Genomic DNA, 21,171 nt, shown 5'->3' with positions numbered 1-21,171 from the left:
AGCATACATCAAGTCGACAAGGTGTACAGCAATTCCACAACATATACACAGATGTCTATTGTAGCTACAGCACTACGCTTTCTTGGGAATAAAAGAATGGAGACAAACTTCCTTCACAGTAGGTAAGTTCGCCAAGGGTCAAATGTCTTCAACTTTGTGCTGTACTTTCTATGATTCTTCATCAAAGCAATATTAAAACCCCTCATTAAACTACCCTGGTGCAGGGTCTCAATTAAATTGGTGACTATCCCTTTGCCTCCATAGATGCTGTTCAATTAGTTGAGTTCCTTCAATTTTTTTTTGTTTTAAAACTCCTCAAACTGATTCCTGCCACCCTGAGGTGCACGTAGTCCAGGTTACTCTACAAGATTACAAATGGCACACTACTCCTACAATGAATTAATCTTGCAAATATTACACTGAAATTCTTCCCCAAATCCATTCCATAATGATACTACTTTCAAGAGGTGAAAAATATTCTAATCTCCATCATTAATACCATGACCTCATCTCCATATTGCTGTTCGGTGCTTCTTGGGAGAAAACCCTGACATTCTTTTTACAAGATTATATTATTTATACTTTATTGCCATTAGGCACCAGAAAATGACCACCCACCTTAGCAAAAACAGCTTCCTAAAATATACAAAATAAGAAAAGCAGAAATTTCAAGAATCTGTTCATCTCGGACACAGGACATGCTCCATTTCCATGTTATATTATGTCATTAATTAAAATAAAGGTGGAATAAATAACATTTGGATATTTCATCATTAAATGGCATGCAACGTGAACAAAGTCTAAATGAGTTATTTCTGGAAAACAAGACTTTTATATCTGGTAGCAAGGCATGCCCAAATGATTTTCTTAAAATAATAGATATTACAGAAAACTGGAGAGTAGAAATCCCATAAAAATAAGAAAGCACAGGACACCCCAGTACAACAAATACTGCAACATACAGGTATGCTAAAATACAGCGCTTATTCCTCAGCAAGCAGCAGTGACGAAACTTGATTGTTGGGATCAAGTCTGTTCTTTCTTCAGATTTAGCCTCGTTTCTATGAACAAAATAAATGAATATTTTACTGGCCATTAGTTCATGATCACAATTGTTTGACATCCCTTTCTCATTACATATCAACACTCTCAGAAAATTTTGCCAGAAGATTACTTCAGACAGGAACTTTGAATAAAATTTTGGGCAACACAGAAATTTAAATGTATACAGCACAGTAACAGGCCCTTCTGACCCACAAGCCTGCGCCCCTCCAAATACGCCAATTAACCTACAACTCTGTATGTTTTTGAAAGATGGAAGGGTGCAGGTATATGATCCCCATCTATCCCAGAAAGTGGAATAAGTCTTTCATTTTTATCTTGATCTGACAAACTCCATCCTGCACATTAATTAGGATAAACCACAATTGCACATGTAATAAAATGTAAAAGATTTTAAAGCCAGGGATTGATACCATGGTTGTATGGTACATTGTATTGAAAGGTATTTGTATAGATGTATGGACTGGCAGTTCAAACTTCCCTGACCTTCTCTCACCCCTCCCTTGGCTCCTTCCCGAATTTCCCAATAAAGATTGGTGCACCCATACTTGCCCGCTCTTGCTTCTTTACCTGGAACCTGGCCAAGTAGTGCATCAGAAAGGCTCAAGTTTTTGGTAATTAAAGCCGTTTAATCACTCTATCATGTCATGATTATTGTGTGCTCAACATACATTCAATGTCTTTAATAGTTACACAGAATTTTATAGAATATACAAAATTCAAACCTATCCAACTACCATACACCAGTATTTATGCTGCATGCAAAGCTACCTCCCACCAACTTCATACAACCTCACGACTTTCTGTACATAACACATTTCACATCAAATATTCAGCAGCATTAAACAAAATAATTTTCAGATTTTGTGTTATTCAAAGTGCATACAGATAAAATTGTTTCATGTCAATGTGTACAATCGAAAATTTAAATTCTGCCTGATTTTCAACCTTTTCATGCCATTGGCTGTGACAGCTGAAGGTCAAAGAGAAAGGAACTCCTGTCTCATCCCAGGCAAGCAGCAGTCAGAAAATGTTATGCACCCAGAGGACCCCAAAACCCAGCAGCAACAGATATTCACCAAGACAAAATGGTTACTTAAACAAAAGTTACTTTTAATCATCTTTAAAACAGATCAAACTTAACTTATTACGATTAACTTAACCCCCTTCTAATTCTAAGCACACGCTTATGTAATGTGTGTCTAAGTTCAGAAATGTTCTTTGATTCACAGTCCGATCTTACTTCTCACTCCTCTAAGTTCACTGGTTGCAGGCAAATCTTATACTGTGCACAGAATTTAACATTTATAAAATTCCCCAGGCTTTGGTGCTTAGAAGGTACTTGTCAGTTTTCACCGGACGCCCGCGACGGACTCCTTTCCATCACCGGACGCCCGCGACGGACTCCTTTCCATCACCGGACGCCCGCGACGGACTCCTTTCCATCACCGGACGCCCGCGACGGACTCCTTTCCATCACCGGACGCCCGCGACGGACTCCTTTCCATCACCGGACGCCCGCGACGGACTCCTTTCCATCACCGGACGCCCGCGACGGACTCCTTTCCATCACCGGACGCCCGCGACGGACTCCTTTCCATCACCGGACGCCCGCGACGGACTCCTTTCCATCACCGGACGCCCGCGACGGACTCCTTTCCATCACCGGACGCCCGCGACGGACTCCTTTCCATCACCGGACGCCCGCGACGGACTCCTTTCCATCACCGGACGCCCGCGACGGACTCCTTTCCATCACCGGACGCCCGCGACGGACTCCTTTCCATCACCGGACGCCCGCGACGGACTCCTTTCCATCACCGGACGCCCGCGACGGACTCCTTTCCATCACCGGACGCCCGCGACGGACTCCTTTCCATCACCGGACGCCCGCGACGGACTCCTTTCCATCACCGGACGCCCGCGACGGACTCCTTTCCATCACCGGACGCCCGCGACGGACTCCTTTCCATCACCGGACGCCCGCGACGGACTCCTTTCCATCACCGGACGCCCGCGACGGACTCCTTTCCATCACCGGACGCCCGCGACGGACTCCTTTCCATCACCGGACGCCCGCGACGGACTCCTTTCCATCACCGGACGCCCGCGACGGACTCCTTTCCATCACCGGACGCCCGCGACGGACTCCTTTCCATCACCGGACGCCCGCGACGGACTCCTTTCCATCACCGGACGCCCGCGACGGACTCCTTTCCATCACCGGACGCCCGCGACGGACTCCTTTCCATCACCGGACGCCCGCGACGGACTCCTTTCCATCACCGGACGCCCGCGACGGACTCCTTTCCATCACCGGACGCCCGCGACGGACTCCTTTCCATCACCGGACGCCCGCGACGGACTCCTTTCCATCACCGGACGCCCGCGACGGACTCCTTTCCATCACCGGACGCCCGCGACGGACTCCTTTCCATCACCGGACGCCCGCGACGGACTCCTTTCCATCACCGGACGCCCGCGACGGACTCCTTTCCATCACCGGACGCCCGCGACGGACTCCTTTCCATCACCGGACGCCCGCGACGGACTCCTTTCCATCACCGGACGCCCGCGACGGACTCCTTTCCATCACCGGACGCCCGCGACGGACTCCTTTCCATCACCGGACGCCCGCGACGGACTCCTTTCCATCACCGGACGCCCGCGACGGACTCCTTTCCATCACCGGACGCCCGCGACGGACTCCTTTCCATCACCGGACGCCCGCGACGGACTCCTTTCCATCACCGGACGCCCGCGACGGACTCCTTTCCATCACCGGACGCCCGCGACGGACTCCTTTCCATCACCGGACGCCCGCGACGGACTCCTTTCCATCACCGGACGCCCGCGACGGACTCCTTTCCATCACCGGACGCCCGCGACGGACTCCTTTCCATCACCGGACGCCCGCGACGGACTCCTTTCCATCACCGGACGCCCGCGACGGACTCCTTTCCATCACCGGACGCCCGCGACGGACTCCTTTCCATCACCGGACGCCCGCGACGGACTCCTTTCCATCACCGGACGCCCGCGACGGACTCCTTTCCATCACCGGACGCCCGCGACGGACTCCTTTCCATCACCGGACGCCCGCGACGGACTCCTTTCCATCACCGGACGCCCGCGACGGACTCCTTTCCATCACCGGACGCCCGCGACGGACTCCTTTCCATCACCGGACGCCCGCGACGGACTCCTATCCATCACCGGACGCCCGCGACGGACTCCTATCCATCACCGGACGCCCGCGACGGACTCCTATCCATCACCGGACGCCCGCGACGGACTCCTATCCATCACCGGACGCCCGCGACGGACTCCTATCCATCACCGGACGCCCGCGACGGACTCCTATCCATCACCGGACGCCCGCGACGGACTCCTATCCATCACCGGACGCCCGCGACGGACTCCTATCCATCACCGGACGCCCGCGACGGACTCCTATCCATCACCGGACGCCCGCGACGGACTCCTTTCCATCACCGGACGCCCGCGACGGACTCCTTTCCATCACCGGACGCCCGCGACGGACTCCTTTCCATCACCGGACGCCCGCGACGGACTCCTTTCCATCACCGGACGCCCGCGACGGACTCCTTTCCATCACCGGACGCCCGCGACGGACTCCTTTCCATCACCGGACGCCCGCGACGGACTCCTTTCCATCACCGGACGCCCGCGACGGACTCCTTTCCATCACCGGACGCCCGCGACGGACTCCTTTCCATCACCGGACGCCCGCGACGGACTCCTTTCCATCACCGGACGCCCGCGACGGACTCCTTTCCATCACCGGACGCCCGCGACGGACTCCTTTCCATCACCGGACGCCCGCGACGGACTCCTTTCCATCACCGGACGCCCGCGACGGACTCCTTTCCATCACCGGACGCCCGCGACGGACTCCTTTCCATCACCGGACGCCCGCGACGGACTCCTTTCCATCACCGGACGCCCGCGACGGACTCCTTTCCATCACCGGACGCCCGCGACGGACTCCTTTCCATCACCGGACGCCCGCGACGGACTCCTTTCCATCACCGGACGCCCGCGACGGACTCCTTTCCATCACCGGACGCCCGCGACGGACTCCTTTCCATCACCGGACGCCCGCGACGGACTCCTTTCCATCACCGGACGCCCGCGACGGACTCCTTTCCATCACCGGACGCCCGCGACGGACTCCTTTCCATCACCGGACGCCCGCGACGGACTCCTTTCCATCACCGGACGCCCGCGACGGACTCCTTTCCATCACCGGACGCCCGCGACGGACTCCTTTCCATCACCGGACGCCCGCGACGGACTCCTTTCCATCACCGGACGCCCGCGACGGACTCCTTTCCATCACCGGACGCCCGCGACGGACTCCTTTCCATCACCGGACGCCCGCGACGGACTCCTTTCCATCACCGGACGCCCGCGACGGACTCCTTTCCATCACCGGACGCCCGCGACGGACTCCTTTCCATCACCGGACGCCCGCGACGGACTCCTTTCCATCACCGGACGCCCGCGACGGACTCCTTTCCATCACCGGACGCCCGCGACGGACTCCTTTCCATCACCGGACGCCCGCGACGGACTCCTTTCCATCACCGGACGCCCGCGACGGACTCCTTTCCATCACCGGACGCCCGCGACGGACTCCTTTCCATCACCGGACGCCCGCGACGGACTCCTTTCCATCACCGGACGCCCGCGACGGACTCCTTTCCATCACCGGACGCCCGCGACGGACTCCTTTCCATCACCGGACGCCCGCGACGGACTCCTTTCCATCACCGGACGCCCGCGACGGACTCCTTTCCATCACCGGACGCCCGCGACGGACTCCTTTCCATCACCGGACGCCCGCGACGGACTCCTTTCCATCACCGGACGCCCGCGACGGACTCCTTTCCATCACCGGACGCCCGCGACGGACTCCTTTCCATCACCGGACGCCCGCGACGGACTCCTTTCCATCACCGGACGCCCGCGACGGACTCCTTTCCATCACCGGACGCCCGCGACGGACTCCTATCCATCACCGGACGCCCGCGACGGACTCCTATCCATCACCGGACGCCCGCGACGGACTCCTATCCATCACCGGACGCCCGCGACGGACTCCTATCCATCACCGGACGCCCGCGACGGACTCCTATCCATCACCGGACGCCCGCGACGGACTCCTATCCATCACCGGACGCCCGCGACGGACTCCTATCCATCACCGGACGCCCGCGACGGACTCCTATCCATCACCGGACGCCCGCGACGGACTCCTATCCATCACCGGACGCCCGCGACGGACTCCTATCCATCACCGGACGCCCGCGACGGACTCCTATCCATCACCGGACGCCCGCGACGGACTCCTATCCATCACCGGACGCCCGCGACGGACTCCTTTCCATCACCGGACGCCCGCGACGGACTCCTTTCCATCACCGGACGCCCGCGACGGACTCCTTTCCATCACCGGACGCCCGCGACGGACTCCTTTCCATCACCGGACGCCCGCGACGGACTCCTTTCCATCACCGGACGCCCGCGACGGACTCCTTTCCATCACCGGACGCCCGCGACGGACTCCTTTCCATCACCGGACGCCCGCGACGGACTCCTTTCCATCACCGGACGCCCGCGACGGACTCCTTTCCATCACCGGACGCCCGCGACGGACTCCTTTCCATCACCGGACGCCCGCGACGGACTCCTTTCCATCACCGGACGCCCGCGACGGACTCCTTTCCATCACCGGACGCCCGCGACGGACTCCTTTCCATCACCGGACGCCCGCGACGGACTCCTTTCCATCACCGGACGCCCGCGACGGACTCCTTTCCATCACCGGACGCCCGCGACGGACTCCTTTCCATCACCGGACGCCCGCGACGGACTCCTTTCCATCACCGGACGCCCGCGACGGACTCCTTTCCATCACCGGACGCCCGCGACGGACTCCTTTCCATCACCGGACGCCCGCGACGGACTCCTTTCCATCACCGGACGCCCGCGACGGACTCCTTTCCATCACCGGACGCCCGCGACGGACTCCTTTCCATCACCGGACGCCCGCGACGGACTCCTTTCCATCACCGGACGCCCGCGACGGACTCCTTTCCATCACCGGACGCCCGCGACGGACTCCTTTCCATCACCGGACGCCCGCGACGGACTCCTTTCCATCACCGGACGCCCGCGACGGACTCCTTTCCATCACCGGACGCCCGCGACGGACTCCTTTCCATCACCGGACGCCCGCGACGGACTCCTTTCCATCACCGGACGCCCGCGACGGACTCCTTTCCATCACCGGACGCCCGCGACGGACTCCTTTCCATCACCGGACGCCCGCGACGGACTCCTTTCCATCACCGGACGCCCGCGACGGACTCCTTTCCATCACCGGACGCCCGCGACGGACTCCTTTCCATCACCGGACGCCCGCGACGGACTCCTTTCCATCACCGGACGCCCGCGACGGACTCCTTTCCATCACCGGACGCCCGCGACGGACTCCTTTCCATCACCGGACGCCCGCGACGGACTCCTTTCCATCACCGGACGCCCGCGACGGACTCCTTTCCATCACCGGACGCCCGCGACGGACTCCTTTCCATCACCGGACGCCCGCGACGGACTCCTTTCCATCACCGGACGCCCGCGACGGACTCCTTTCCATCACCGGACGCCCGCGACGGACTCCTTTCCATCACCGGACGCCCGCGACGGACTCCTTTCCATCACCGGACGCCCGCGACGGACTCCTATCCATCACCGGACGCCCGCGACGGACTCCTATCCATCACCGGACGCCCGCGACGGACTCCTATCCATCACCGGACGCCCGCGACGGACTCCTATCCATCACCGGACGCCCGCGACGGACTCCTATCCATCACCGGACGCCCGCGACGGACTCCTATCCATCACCGGACGCCCGCGACGGACTCCTATCCATCACCGGACGCCCGCGACGGACTCCTTTCCATCACCGGACGCCCGCGACGGACTCCTTTCCATCACCGGACGCCCGCGACGGACTCCTTTCGATCAGCCACTTAAGTGTCTTGCCGAAGAAACTTGCCCCATCAGGTTTTTCCAGATGATAACCTCTTTCTTTCAGGTCATCACAGAGTTCCTTTTGGTTTCTCTTATTTCAAGTGAAACAATATGCAGCTTGTCCGCTTCTCTCCACAAGGGCTTTGCTCAGGCTGAACAAAGAACTCACAACCAAAATGGGGTTTTTCCACTAGCTTGCCAGTTTGTCATATTCCAGTCCCAGCTATTGATGCTGAACTGTAGAACTCAATTCTCTCTCTCACTCAGAGAAATCCACATGACCCTCTTAGAACAGTCAACTGTACTCAGACAGACTGCGGCTCTGGACCTAATCTTCCAAGTTCATTCATCTGTTGCTTTCCAAAACAATAATCCATTACTCCACAGCATGTCCAAATTACACCTACCTGAAGTCTTTATAGGCATTCTTCAAAGTTTTTGCAAAGGCACCTGGAGCCTGGACTGTCTGGCTTGGCCAAAGCTCCATTGTTTTAAATGAGATGTTTGTGTGTAACCTAACTAAAAAAACCTGCCCCAATTTATCTCCTATAAAACATATCTATATACAATATATATAACAATCTGTCACAAATGGCATTGTCATTTAGCACCTGTTTCCATAGGTCAGCACAACATCATGGCTGAAGGGCCTGTACTATGCTGTGATGCTCCATGTTTGATTGGTAACTGCCAAATGTTTCACTTAATCTCAGCAACAAACTTCATATTGAATGGATTAAACAATGCATCCAAACCAAGCATTGCAAGCAATGGAATTAATTGCAGGGTGAGCTCAGCAGAATGGAAATTACTTAGCAGAAACTCGTGCAATTCAGAATGAAAACATGAAAAAAAATTAAAATTCTGCCATGCTATATCTAGAAACTAATAAACAAGTGACTTAATAAAACTTAGTTTTATTCACAGGTCTTCAGGGGGGTGACAATTTATGCTTTTACTGCCATATCTTACATCACAAAAACGTTGCTGGCCTTTGAAATGAAATAGATTGGAAGTTAATAATCTGCACTTGGAATTTACTGGAATATTCACACTCAATTACTAGACCCAATACTACAAATTATTGAGAGACTAGATAGTAAACAGGCAGCCCTACATTACTGCGACCCTGCACAGGCATACCCTGCATTATGCAGTGGAGGATACATCTCCTGAAAGCCACCTGCATTGTTTTACCACAATATCTGTGCATTTGAAGTGAGTGTGACAAAAGTATTTTGTTCAAATTACATTTTCTATTGTCTTTTAAATGGTATATTCTTCATAAAGGTTAGGCATTGAAAGAGTGAGTTTCAGTCAACAGAAAAATTCACATTTCCAGCATCCACGATCGCCGTAGGAGCCAAATAATGGGGATTTTAGTGTATTAAATTAGAAGGAGGCGGTCAGTGATGGCACAGCTGTGGTCAGCAGTTTATCTTGGAGTCAAATAATATATCATGGTTTTATTTTTATTTAAATGAAAAAATATTTTGCTCAGAACATTTTGGCTTTCAGGTCAAATAAAGATTATTGTCATCTGATTGTACAAGTACAACCTGATGAAACAACATTTTCCGGTCCTCAGTGCAAAAACATGCAAACACACAACCAGAAATAACACATACAGACAAATAATACATATGCAGGTCAAGTAAAATAAATAAATTAATAAATATTGTTTTGTACAAATCAGTCTTGGATGTTTAGGGTGAACAAGTTCATTTGGGCATTCAGCATTCTCACTGCCCATAGAAAGATGCTGTTCCTCAGCCTGGTGGTGCTAGCCCTGATACTCCTGTATCTCTTCCCCAAAAGGAGCAACTGAAAGATACTGTGTGCAGGGTGGAAGGGGTCTTCAATAACTGTGCACGCCCTCTTCGGACAACGATGCTGGTAGTTCATGTCGATGGTGGGGTGGGGGAGGGAAGGGAAACTCCAGTGATCCTTTCTGCCACTTTTATAGTCCTGTGGATTCTCTGCAGCAACTATACCACATGAAGAAGCTAACAAAACAATTTTGAAGGTAGAGGGGTCAAAAGAGCTGCTGCTGGTGAGTTAAAGATACAGAAATATGGAGGTATTCACCAGGTCTTGCAGCTTCCATTGCAGGTAAAGATATATTACTGACTTGTTAGGCCTGAACCCTTCATGGTAGGACAATCACGGCACCTGCAGACTTGTGTTTCAATCCAGTTAGAGAATGGTGTGGTAAGTGAGCGTAGAATTTAATATGCATTTTAAGCTGGTGCTGTTCAGGACATAATACTGTTAAATGTTAATATAGCATTTGACATCTGATAAAGCCACTACATCATAGTGACCTCAGGCATTTTGTAGAGTTTGCACATTCACCTCACTATTGTGTGAGCTTCCTCTGGATGTTCTGGTTTCCTCCTACACATGACATGCAAGTTGGCAGGTTAATTGCTTATGGTACATTTGTCATAATGTATAGGTGAACAGTGGAATCTAGAAAGTTGATTGAAATGTGGAAGCAATAAAACAGGATTACCACATAATTAGTGCAAGTGGGTGCTGGATGGTAGTGAGGTCTCAGTGGGCCATTCCTAATTAAGCTTTGGCAATAACCATGAAGAATCATTTGAAACAATTTAGGATGTTCATTGTGTGAAGAGGATAAATAAAGCTGATAAAATCTAAACATTTGTGGCAAGTCCAAATAATTTCCAATATACTGGAGAAGTGATATTCATGTCTGATTCTGTACATTTTACAGAAGTTTGGCAGAATTTTGTAAAACTGATACATTTGACTAATTTTAAAAATTAATTCTAATTAATAGTTTGTACATGGCAATATTTGTGGAAGCACCAGAAATGGATTTAAAAATGTCTGGATTTTGCTTCTCCGAATCCAATCTAGTCCTGTTCCACCACCAACATGCATCAAATTGGCAAGCATTTATTGGCCCCAAGACTTAAACTCTGTTAGTACAAGAAAATAAAACTAAACTGAAAATACTAGAAATTTAACAAAAAGAGCGACACAAAATGGTGAAAACATTTAACTGAATTTTGGACCCAAAAAGTTAAATGTTTCTTTTCAGATATGCTGCCTGATCTTCGTTTTTTTCCAGCATTTTTTAAATTTAATCTTCTGTGGCCCGATTTAAAGGTATTCTAAGGCCATCAAACTACGATGTAGATTTGTGCTTGGAGAGAACAAATCGTTTGCTAAATTTGTCATGAACACATTATATACAGTTCATTTTATAGATTATTCTCTGTATTTGAAAAGTTAATCTACTTTAATCAGGCAGGCTGCTAAATAAAACACAAAATAAACTTACACATCACATTGGTTCTGTTCATACAATGCCTTCATCTCTTCAAGAACTTCTCGGATACCATCCTCCTGGAAGTGGTAAATCTCATTTGAATAAATCACACATTTTACATGGATAATATATATATATATAAAAACAAATCTACTTCACTGAGAAAGACTACTGCTGACCTGACTTGTGCTAGTGCCTTGGCTTCCCCCCACCCCAGCTTCCCCCAGTCCCATTCATATAGCCATCCACTCCTTTCTCCCCATATACTTTTCTTCATTTCCTTTAAGCAGCATTTAAAGTCTCATCAGTGCCGGTTCTTGGATGGGGGGGGGGGGGGTGTGTTGTATGGCGATGCACATAGTTGTAGTGACGAACTGGCCCTGCTTGTCACACGCAGTCAGCAGGGTAGCCACGGCAAAGATGGCGTTGCAGTACCTTCTCTTCTGGTCCAGACTGGAAGGGTGCATGCGTGCTTGCATCAGCATGACGCAAGTTCCAGAACACGAAGGGCGGGATCAGACAGCCTTAAAGGCTGCAGCGCAAAATTCAAAGTAAAGCAGCTGTGTTACTTGAGCTCTCAGCCTGTTTTCCCAGTCTTTTTGCTGCATTCGCAACCCGCTACGGTGAGTTTATTGTCATACATAAAAGTACAATGTATATATCCACTAAAATTTATACTGGTTGCATATAAACAGGTACGCAAGATATATCAACCACAATAGAATACATTAAAATACCCCATAAAAGAGAATATTTAAAGCAATGGCTCTCAACCTTTTTCTTTCCACGCACATACCACTTTAAGTATTCCCTATGCCGTAGGTGCTGTGTGATTAGTAAGCGATTACTTAAGGTGGTGAGATATCGCCTCAAACCGTGCATCTTGGCGCCTCACAGTTTGACGGGCAGCAACCTCCTTTGAAGAAGACCGCAGAGCCCACCTCACTGACAAAAGACAAAGGAGGAAAAACCCAACACCCAACCCCAACTAACCAATTTTCCCCTGCAACCACATCTGCCTGTCCTGCATCGGACTTGTCAGCCACAAACGAGCCTGCAGCTGACGTGGACATTTACCCCTCCATAAATCGCCAAGCCCAACCCAACACCCAACCCCAACCAACCAATTTTCCCCTGCAACCACGTCTGCCTGTCCTGCATCGGACTGGTCAGCCACAAACGAGCCTGCAGCTGACGTGGACATTTACCCCTCCATAAATCGCCAAGCCAAAGAAGACTCAAGGTGGTATGTGCGTGGAAAGAAAGAATTTGAAAACCACTGCTTTAAATCACACCTAATTGACTCGATATGTGCACAGTTTCATAACTCCAAAGGAAATGGGCCAATGACAATTTTTCCTCAAGCAAAATATTTCAGTAACTATTGGGTCTACAGCAGTGATTCTCAACCTTCCCTTCCCACTCACATCCCACCTTGAGCAATCCCTCACTAATCACAGAACACCAATGGCATAGGGATACTTAAAGTGGTATGCAAGTGGAAAGAAAAAGGTTGACAACCAATGATTTAAAGGATAAACAAATTTTCAGTTATAGTTAGTACAAGAAAAAGTGTTGCAAGAGTGCAGACAGGTCTCCTTGGTGTCCACAGAGTAGTTTATGGTTACAGTAGTAAGAGGAAGTTCAAGAACCTGATTATCATATAACCATTTAGGGCACAGAAACAGGCCAGTTCGGCCCTACTAGTCTGTGCTGAATATCTTCACCCACCTAGTCCCACTGACCCACATTTGGCTCATAACCCTCCACACCTCTCCCATCCATATACCTCTCCAACTTTTCCTTGACTATCAACATCGATCTCACTTCTACCACCTCTGCCGGAAGTTCATTCCACACCCCCACCACCCTCTGCGTGAAGAAACTGCCCCTCATGCTTCCCCTAAACTTTTCTCCTTTTACTCTCAAACCATGCCCTTTTGTTTAAATCTCCCCCACTCTCAATGGAAAAAGCGTATCCACATTGACTCTACCTTTCCCCTTAAAATTTTGAATACCTCTATCAAATCTCCCCTCAACCTTCTATGCTCCAGGGAATAAAGACCCAGCAGCCTGCTCAACCTTTCCCTGTAATTCAAACCCAGCAACATTCTTGTAAACCTCCTCTGCACTCTCTATTCTTCCTGCAATTTGGTGATGAAAACTGCACAAAGTATTCCAAATTTGGCCTCAACACAACATCCAACTCCTGTGTTCAATATTCTGATTTTTGAAAACCAACATACTAAATGCCTTCTTCACCACCCTATCCACGTGATTCAACTTTCAGAGAATTATGTACCAGGACTCCTAAATCCCCTTGTTTCCCTGCCCTCCTCAATTATCTACCATTTAACGTGTGTGACCGATTTTGATAATCCTACCAAAATGTAGCACCTTACATTTATCAGTATTAAACTCCATCTGCCATCTTTCTGCCCACTCTTCTGTTCTGTATCAACCTGTTAGCTTTGATAATCTTCCTCACTGTCCACAACACCACCAACTATTGTATCATCTGCAAATTTACTAATCCAATTTGCCACCCTATCATTTAGATCATTAATATACATGACCAACAGCAGTGGACCTAGTACAGGTACACAATCCTTTATCCGGATTTCAGAAAGCCAGATTTAAGCCCACCCAAATTGTGCTGCTGTCTTCCCCCTCACCCCCTTCCAGTCACACTGCCGTCTGCCCCCCCCCGCCCGACTCGCGCTGCCAGCTCTCTCCCCACTTTCCAGATTTTAGATGTCCAGATAAAGGATTGTGTACCTGTACCAATCCCTGAGGCACTCCACTTGTCACTGGCCTCCAATTCGACAAACAATTTTCCACCACTATTCTCTGGCATCTCCCATCCAATCATTGCTGAATCCACTTCACTACTTCATCAATAACACCTAATGTTTCCACCTTCCTTACTAATCTCTTATGGGGAACCTTGTCAAAACCCTTTCTAAGGTTCAAATAGACAACATCCACCGCTTTCCCCTCATCGACCTTTTCAGTAACCTCCTCGAAAAACTCAAGAGTTGTTAAACATGATCAACCATGTACAAAAACATGCTGACTACTCCAAATCAATCCCCGTCTTTCCAAATAGTTGTGTATACCATCTCTAAGAACACTTTCCATTAATTTACCCACCACAGACATCAGACATACAAGCTGATAATTACCAGGTTTACTTTTGGATCCTTTTTTGAACAGCGGAAACATCATGAGCCACCCTCCAGTCCTCCGGCACTCCCGCTGTGACCAGTGACATTTTAAATATTTCTGTCAATGCCCCCAATACTTGTTCACTAACCTCCCTCAGGGAATATTTTGTTAGGACCTGGAGATTTATCCACCTTGATTTTAAAAAAAATAGTCAACACTACCTCCTCATTAATCCTTATATTATCTATGACCTCCCTACCATATTTCTTCACTTCATCTGGCTCAATATTCTTTTCCTTAGTGAATACTGAAGAAAAAAATATCACTTAAAATTTCTCCTTTGACTTCTCATGGAGCCTTCCCCCCCCACCCCCCATTTCCAATACTGCCCCCTCTCAAGTCAGTTCCTCTATGTATCGATTAAGAAAACTTTCCTGAACAGACTTAAACTCTACTCCATCCAGCCCTCTTACTGTATGGGCGCCCCAGTTAATGTTTGGAAAGTTGAAATCTCCCATAATTACCACCTTTTGCTTATTACAAATATATGCAATTTCCTTAAATTCTCTCCTCTAATTCCCTCAGCCCATGTGGTGGTCTATAATACACTCCTATTAATGTATTTATGCATCTGCCATTCCTCAATTCCACCCAACCATCACTGCTGTAATGTTCTCTCTAATAAGCAATGAAACTCCTCCACCCTTTATTCTGCCCCCCCCCACCTCCCCTGTTCTATCATGCTCAAACAACAGAATTTTGGAATATTTAACTGCCAAACATGCCCTTACTTGCAACCAAATTTCACTGATGGCAACAATATCGTATTTGCATGCCTATCCATGCCTTAAGCTCATCCTCCTTATTTAATGATCCTTGCATTAAAATATGTGCACTTGAGAGAATGTCCTCCACGTATACTCCTTTTGTTACCATCTACCTTTACATCCTTCCTTCTCATTTTTTTTTTTTTTTTTTACATTCTGTTCCCTCTATGCCTTCCAGTCTAGGTGTTCTTCCTCCCTAATCGCCATACTCTCATTCTGATTCCAACCCCCCCCCCCTGCAAAACTAGTTTAAACCCTCCCCAACAGCTTTAGCAAACCTGTCTGCCGAGATATTGGTCCCCCTCCAGTTCAAGGGCAGCCTGTCCCTTTTGTACAGGTCAGACTTTATCCAGAAGAGATCCCAATGATCCAGAAATCTAAACCCCTACCTCATGCACCAGCTCCTGAGACACACATTCATCCTGCACAACTTACTGTTCCTACCTCTCTAGCATGTGGCATAGGCAGCAACCCTGAGATTGCCACCCTCAAGGTCCTGCTTTTCAACTACTTCCCCAATTCCATGTATCCTTCTTCAGGACCTCATCTAATTATACCATTGGTCCCCACGTGGACCAGAACTTCTGGCTGCTCACCCTCCAGATTGTTGTGGACTCAATTAGAGACATCCCCGACCCTAGCACCTGGGAGGCAACATACCAACTAGGAGCCCCAATTTCATCCAGCAAACCTCCTACCTGCTCCCCTAACCAGCGAGTTCCCAACTAAAAGAGCCCTTCTCTTTTCTCCCCTTCCAAGCCAAGGGTCCAGCCCCTGTGCCAGAGACTTGATATCAATGATGTCCCCTGTAGATCATTCCCCCCCAACAGTATATGTGTTGTTGAGAGGAATGGCTACAGTGGTACTCTGCTCTGCCTGCCTGTCTGTCTGTCTGCCTCTCTTCCCCCCCCCCTTTCCCCTCCTCACAGTCATTTAGTTACCTGACTTCTGACTGTTAGGGGTGACTGCCTCCCTTATGATCCACAGTTCATCCAGATGCAAATTCAGTTCCCTAACCTGGTCTTCCAGGAGTTGCAACTGGATGTACCTTCTGTAGGTGAGGTCATCAGGAACATCTGTGCTGTCCCTGACCTCCCACATCCTGCAATCAGAGCACTCAACTACCCTAACTACCTCCATCATCTTCTCTTCAATTTAAATTAGAATAATTAAAGATAAACTTTAAAAAAAAACACCAAACCTTACTTCACTGGGAGCTCTTCCTCAGCTTCTGCCAACCAAAGCCTCAGTGCCCCACTCCTTCCCTATGTCATTCCTCACTGACTGCTCCTTTACATCACCCTCCTTTTATTGGCCCTCTACCAATGAACCTAATTACCCAATTACTGTCTCCCACAAATCATTTCCAGCTGACTCCCTTGAAGCAGCACCTCACATAGATTTCTTCAATAGATGGGAGGTCAAAACTTATGGCTACATTTCCTTTGCAGCATCCTGCATTCCTGGGCAATCATATTACCAAACCAGACCCTGATGCAACCATATGTATATTTTCCACAGTGCACCATAAAAGTTTAATAAAGTATTCAACAACATGCCAAATTTCATCAGACTCTGTAGAAAGTGTAGGAGATTTAAATTTAAATTGGAAATTAAAATGCAGTTTAAATAATTTCATTTGAAGCCAGGTTTAAACTTATTGGATGGTACTCTTTCGTTTAGTAAATTGAAGGCATTGTCACTCATCAAAATTCATTAACAGTCAGTTACACAGCACAGAAATGTGACCTTTGGCACAACTGTGATTGGAATGCCAATGAACTGTTTCAACAGGAATGGTCATAGCACTAATCATTCGCAATCAAATAATGAGCAACATAAGGTTGCAGAGGTCAAATTAATGAACAAGCAGTCATATTTCTGGACCATTGGCCCAGAGATACAGGTCAAACCGTGGCAAGTGGGGATTTTAAATTCAAGTCATTTAAGTCAACCTGGACTTCAAAAATTTATCAAAGGTAATGTCAGTGATGGTAGCCATAAACTACTGGATGATCCTACCTAGAAAATAATAGGACTGAACAAATCAAAGGGGCTGCAGATTACAGAATCTAGAACAAAAATAAATGATGGAAGAACTCAGCAGGCCAAGCAGTAAGCAGGGTAAAAACTATGAGGTGATGTTCTGGGTCACAAACTTTCATCAGAACTGACAGATCAGTACAGATTACCAGTATACAACAGTATGAGTGGTGCTAGGAAATATTACTCCATCAAAGCAGTTGGTCGCAATGTGGGAAACAAACACCGGGGAGGAAATAGTTGGAAGCCAGATTGGTTTGGGAGTGGATGAAATGATGGGCAGATGAAGGAAGGGATGGAAAAGGAAAAAAACTAAGTAAAAAGATGAGCATGTGAGGGAGGAGAGCACTGGGGCATCAGTTGCCTGGAAAATTCAGTGTTTTCAGATCATGGAAATTATAGGCCACTGAGCCTTACATCAGAGGTAGGCAAATTATTGGAAGGTATTCTAAGAGATCAGATATACAAATATTTGGATAGCCAGGGACTAATTATGGATAATCAACCTGGCTTTGTGTGTGGTAGGTCATGTTTAACTAATCTTGTAGAGTTTTTCAAGGTTACCAGGAAAGTTGACGAAAGAAAGGATGTGGATGCTGTCTACATGGACTTTAGTAAGGCCTTTGACAAGGTCCCACTTGGGAGGTTAGTCAGGAAGGTTCAGACGCTGGGCATTCATGGTGAAGCAGTGAACAGGATATGATGATGGCTGGATGGGAGAAACCAGAGAATAATAGTGAAAGATTGTTTCTCAGATTGGAGGCCTGTGTCTAGTGGTGTGCCTCAGAGATCGGCACTGGGACCACTGTTGTTTGTCATCTATATCAATGATCTAGATGATAATGTGGTAAGATTGGAGATGATACCGAAAGCAAAGAAGGCTTTCAAAGCTTGCAGAAGGATCTGAGCCAGTTGGTAAAATGGTCTGAAAAATGGCAGATGAAGTTTAATGCAGACAAGTGTAAGGTATTGCAGTTTGGAAGGACAAACCAAGAAAGGTCATACAAGGAAAATGGTAGGGCACTGAGGAATGTGGAAGAACAGAGGGATCTGGGAATACAGATAGATATAGAAATTCCCTGAAAGTGGTGTTACAGGTGTATAGGTTTGTAAAGAGGGCTTTTGGCTTGTAGTACTGGGTACAGGAGTTGGGATGTTATACTATATGACATTGGTGATGCCAAAATTGGAGTATTGTGTGCAGTTTTGGTCACCTAACTACAGGAAAGAGATCAATAAGAAAGAAAGTGCAAAGAAGATGTATTAATATGTTGCCTGGAGTTCAGGAACTGAGTTACAGGGAAAGATTAAACAGGTGAGGACTTTATACCCTGAGCACAGAAGAGAGATTTGATACAGGTATTTAAAATTATGAGGGGGATAGACAGAGTAAATGTAGATAGGTTTTTTCTACTGAGGGTGGGTGAAAAACAAACCAGAAGACATGGGTTAATGGTGAAAGGGGAAAAGTTTAGGTGAAACATGAGGGGAAGTGGGAGTGTGGAACGAGCCAGCTGAAGTGGTAAATGCAGGCTCAATTTTAATATTTAAGAAGAATTTGGACAGGTACACGGATGGGAGAGGTATGGAGGGCTGTACTCTGGGTGCAAGTCACTGGGACTAGGGGAAAAAATGGTTCGGCACAGACCAGAGGGGCCGAGGGGACACATTTCTGCTATGGTTTTATCAGATTGGAGGCTATCCAAGCAGAGTATGAATCTTCCCATTTGAGTTTGGCCTCTCCCTAGCAAAGGACAGTCAGATCAGTGTGGGAATGGGAAGGAGAGTTAAAATGACATGCAAAAGGATGCTCGAGACTGCAATTACAGATGAAATGCTTTGCAAAGTATTCGCCTAATCCATGCTTGGTTTATCCTTAAATTCTTAACAGATGACAAGATAGATGTCAGGATGACATTACACTTGGTTGAGGCAATTGGAATTAGTTAGTCTCAAAATAATAAGTATTATGGATTAAGATGAGAATAAATTTCCTCACCTGCAGAATAGCAAATCTTTGGAATTCTACACCCAAAAGGGCTGTGGTGGGTCAGTTATGGAGTGTATACAAGACGTCCGGTACCGCACGGATGGCAGTCTCTTCAATCTGAGGCGCCTGCAAGCTCACACCAAGACACAAGAGCAACTTGTCCGTGAATTACTCTTTGCAGACGATGCCGCTTTAGTTGCCCATTCAGAGCCAGCTCTTCAGCGCTTGACGTCCTGTTTTGCGGAAACTGCCAAAATGTTTGGCCTGGAAGTCAGCCTGAAGAAAACTGAGGTCCTCCATCAGCCAGCTCCCCATGACTACCAGCCCCCCCACATCTCCATCGGGCACACAAAACTCAAAACGGTCAACCAGTTTACCTATCTCGGCTGCACCATTTCATCGGATGCAAGGATCGACAACGAGATAGACAACAGACTTGCCAAGGCAAATAGCGCCTTTGGAAGACTACACAAAAGAGTCTGGAAAAACAACCAACTGAAAAACCTCACAAAGATTAGCGTATACAGAGCCGTTGTCATACCCACACTCCTGTTCGGCTCCGAATCATGGGTCCTCTACCTGCATCACCTACGCCTCCTAGAACGCTTCCACCAGCGTTGTCTCAACATTCATTGGAGCGACTTCATCCCTAACATCAAAGTACTCGAGATGGCAGAGGCCGACAGCATCGAATCCCACGCTGCTGAAGATCCAACTGCGCTGGGTAGGTCACATCTCCAGAAAGGAGGACCATCGCCTTCCCAAGATCGTGTTATATGGTGAGCTCTCCACTGGCCACTGAGACAGAGGTGCACCAGAGAAGAGGTACAAGGACTGCCTAAAGAAATTTCTTGGTGCCTGCCACATTGACCACCGCCAGTGGGCTGATATCGCCTCAAACCGTGCATCTTGGCGGCTCACAGTTCGGCGGGCAGCAACCTCCTTTCAAGAAGACCGCAGAGCCCACCTCACTGACAAAAGACAAAGGAGGAAAAACCCAACACCAACCAACCAATTTTCCCTTGCAACCGCTGCAACCGTGTCTGCCAGTCCCGCATCGGACTTGTCAGCCACAAACGAGCCTGCAGCTGACGTGGACATTACCCCTCTATTAATCTTCGTCCGCGAAGCCAAGCCAAAGAAAAGAACAAGACACTGATTGTTAGCTTTCTGAACATTAACAGAATAAATCAATATGGAGATAGTACTAGAACATGGCAATAACATTAAAGTTCAGCCATGATCTTACTGAATGACTGAGCAGGTGTGTGAGGATGAAATACCGTTCCTGCTTTCGCTTCTTATGATCTCAAAATAATTTGCCTCACCAGCAAATATATAAGAATCCAATTTTCATTCTTTCACAGATGGGGCACATGGTGGCTGATGGGACACACATGTAGTGTGAGGTGGGGCACAAAAGATTTCTTCATGCTCCCAATGCATGGCCTCAAAATAATCCCAAACATTCATTCTCCATTAAGGAATCAGTAGGGATGTGGTATTTCTTCAGTGAAGCTTTGAATTGTTTTCTAGCTATCTGGTAATGTCCTGCCATGAAAGATCTTGGAATAGCGTGTTGGAAGTCAGGTGTTGGGAATGTGAAAGAAGTTGTCTGGCCAGCATAACTGAGAGAAAAACCAAGGCCTCAATACTGAAGATTTTTCTTGAGAGGACCATGACATTTGTGTGATTAATCCTAGGGAAAAGATTCT

General features: G+C 48.5%; 1 protein-coding gene across 5 annotated transcripts in view; it reads right to left on the bottom strand.

The window, feature by feature from the left end:
- gins1 (GINS complex subunit 1 (Psf1 homolog)) overlaps window positions 1-21,171 on the bottom strand; it is a 58,976-nt gene that overhangs the window by 24,083 nt on the left and 13,722 nt on the right. For 4 of the 5 annotated variants that reach the window (XM_069931908.1, XM_069931907.1, XM_069931909.1 and 1 more), the window contains 2 exons: window positions 11,441-11,505; window positions 963-1,061 (listed from right to left, as the gene is read on the bottom strand). In XM_069931908.1, coding sequence (XP_069788009.1) covers window positions 963-1,061; window positions 11,441-11,475 — 134 coding nt within the window. In that variant the 5' untranslated portion in view covers window positions 11,476-11,505. Of the gene's footprint in view, window positions 1-962; window positions 1,062-11,440; window positions 11,506-19,465; window positions 19,526-21,171 lie in introns of those variants that run through there. The other variant, XM_069931911.1, reaches the window with a different exon arrangement.

The sequence above is a fragment of the Narcine bancroftii genome, chromosome 4, assembly GCF_036971445.1.
Source record: "Narcine bancroftii isolate sNarBan1 chromosome 4, sNarBan1.hap1, whole genome shotgun sequence".
Classification (NCBI taxonomy): Eukaryota; Metazoa; Chordata; class Chondrichthyes; order Torpediniformes; family Narcinidae; genus Narcine; species Narcine bancroftii.
Note: the sequence above shows the minus strand (reverse complement) of the source record. Positions and strands in the feature narration are given on the sequence as shown.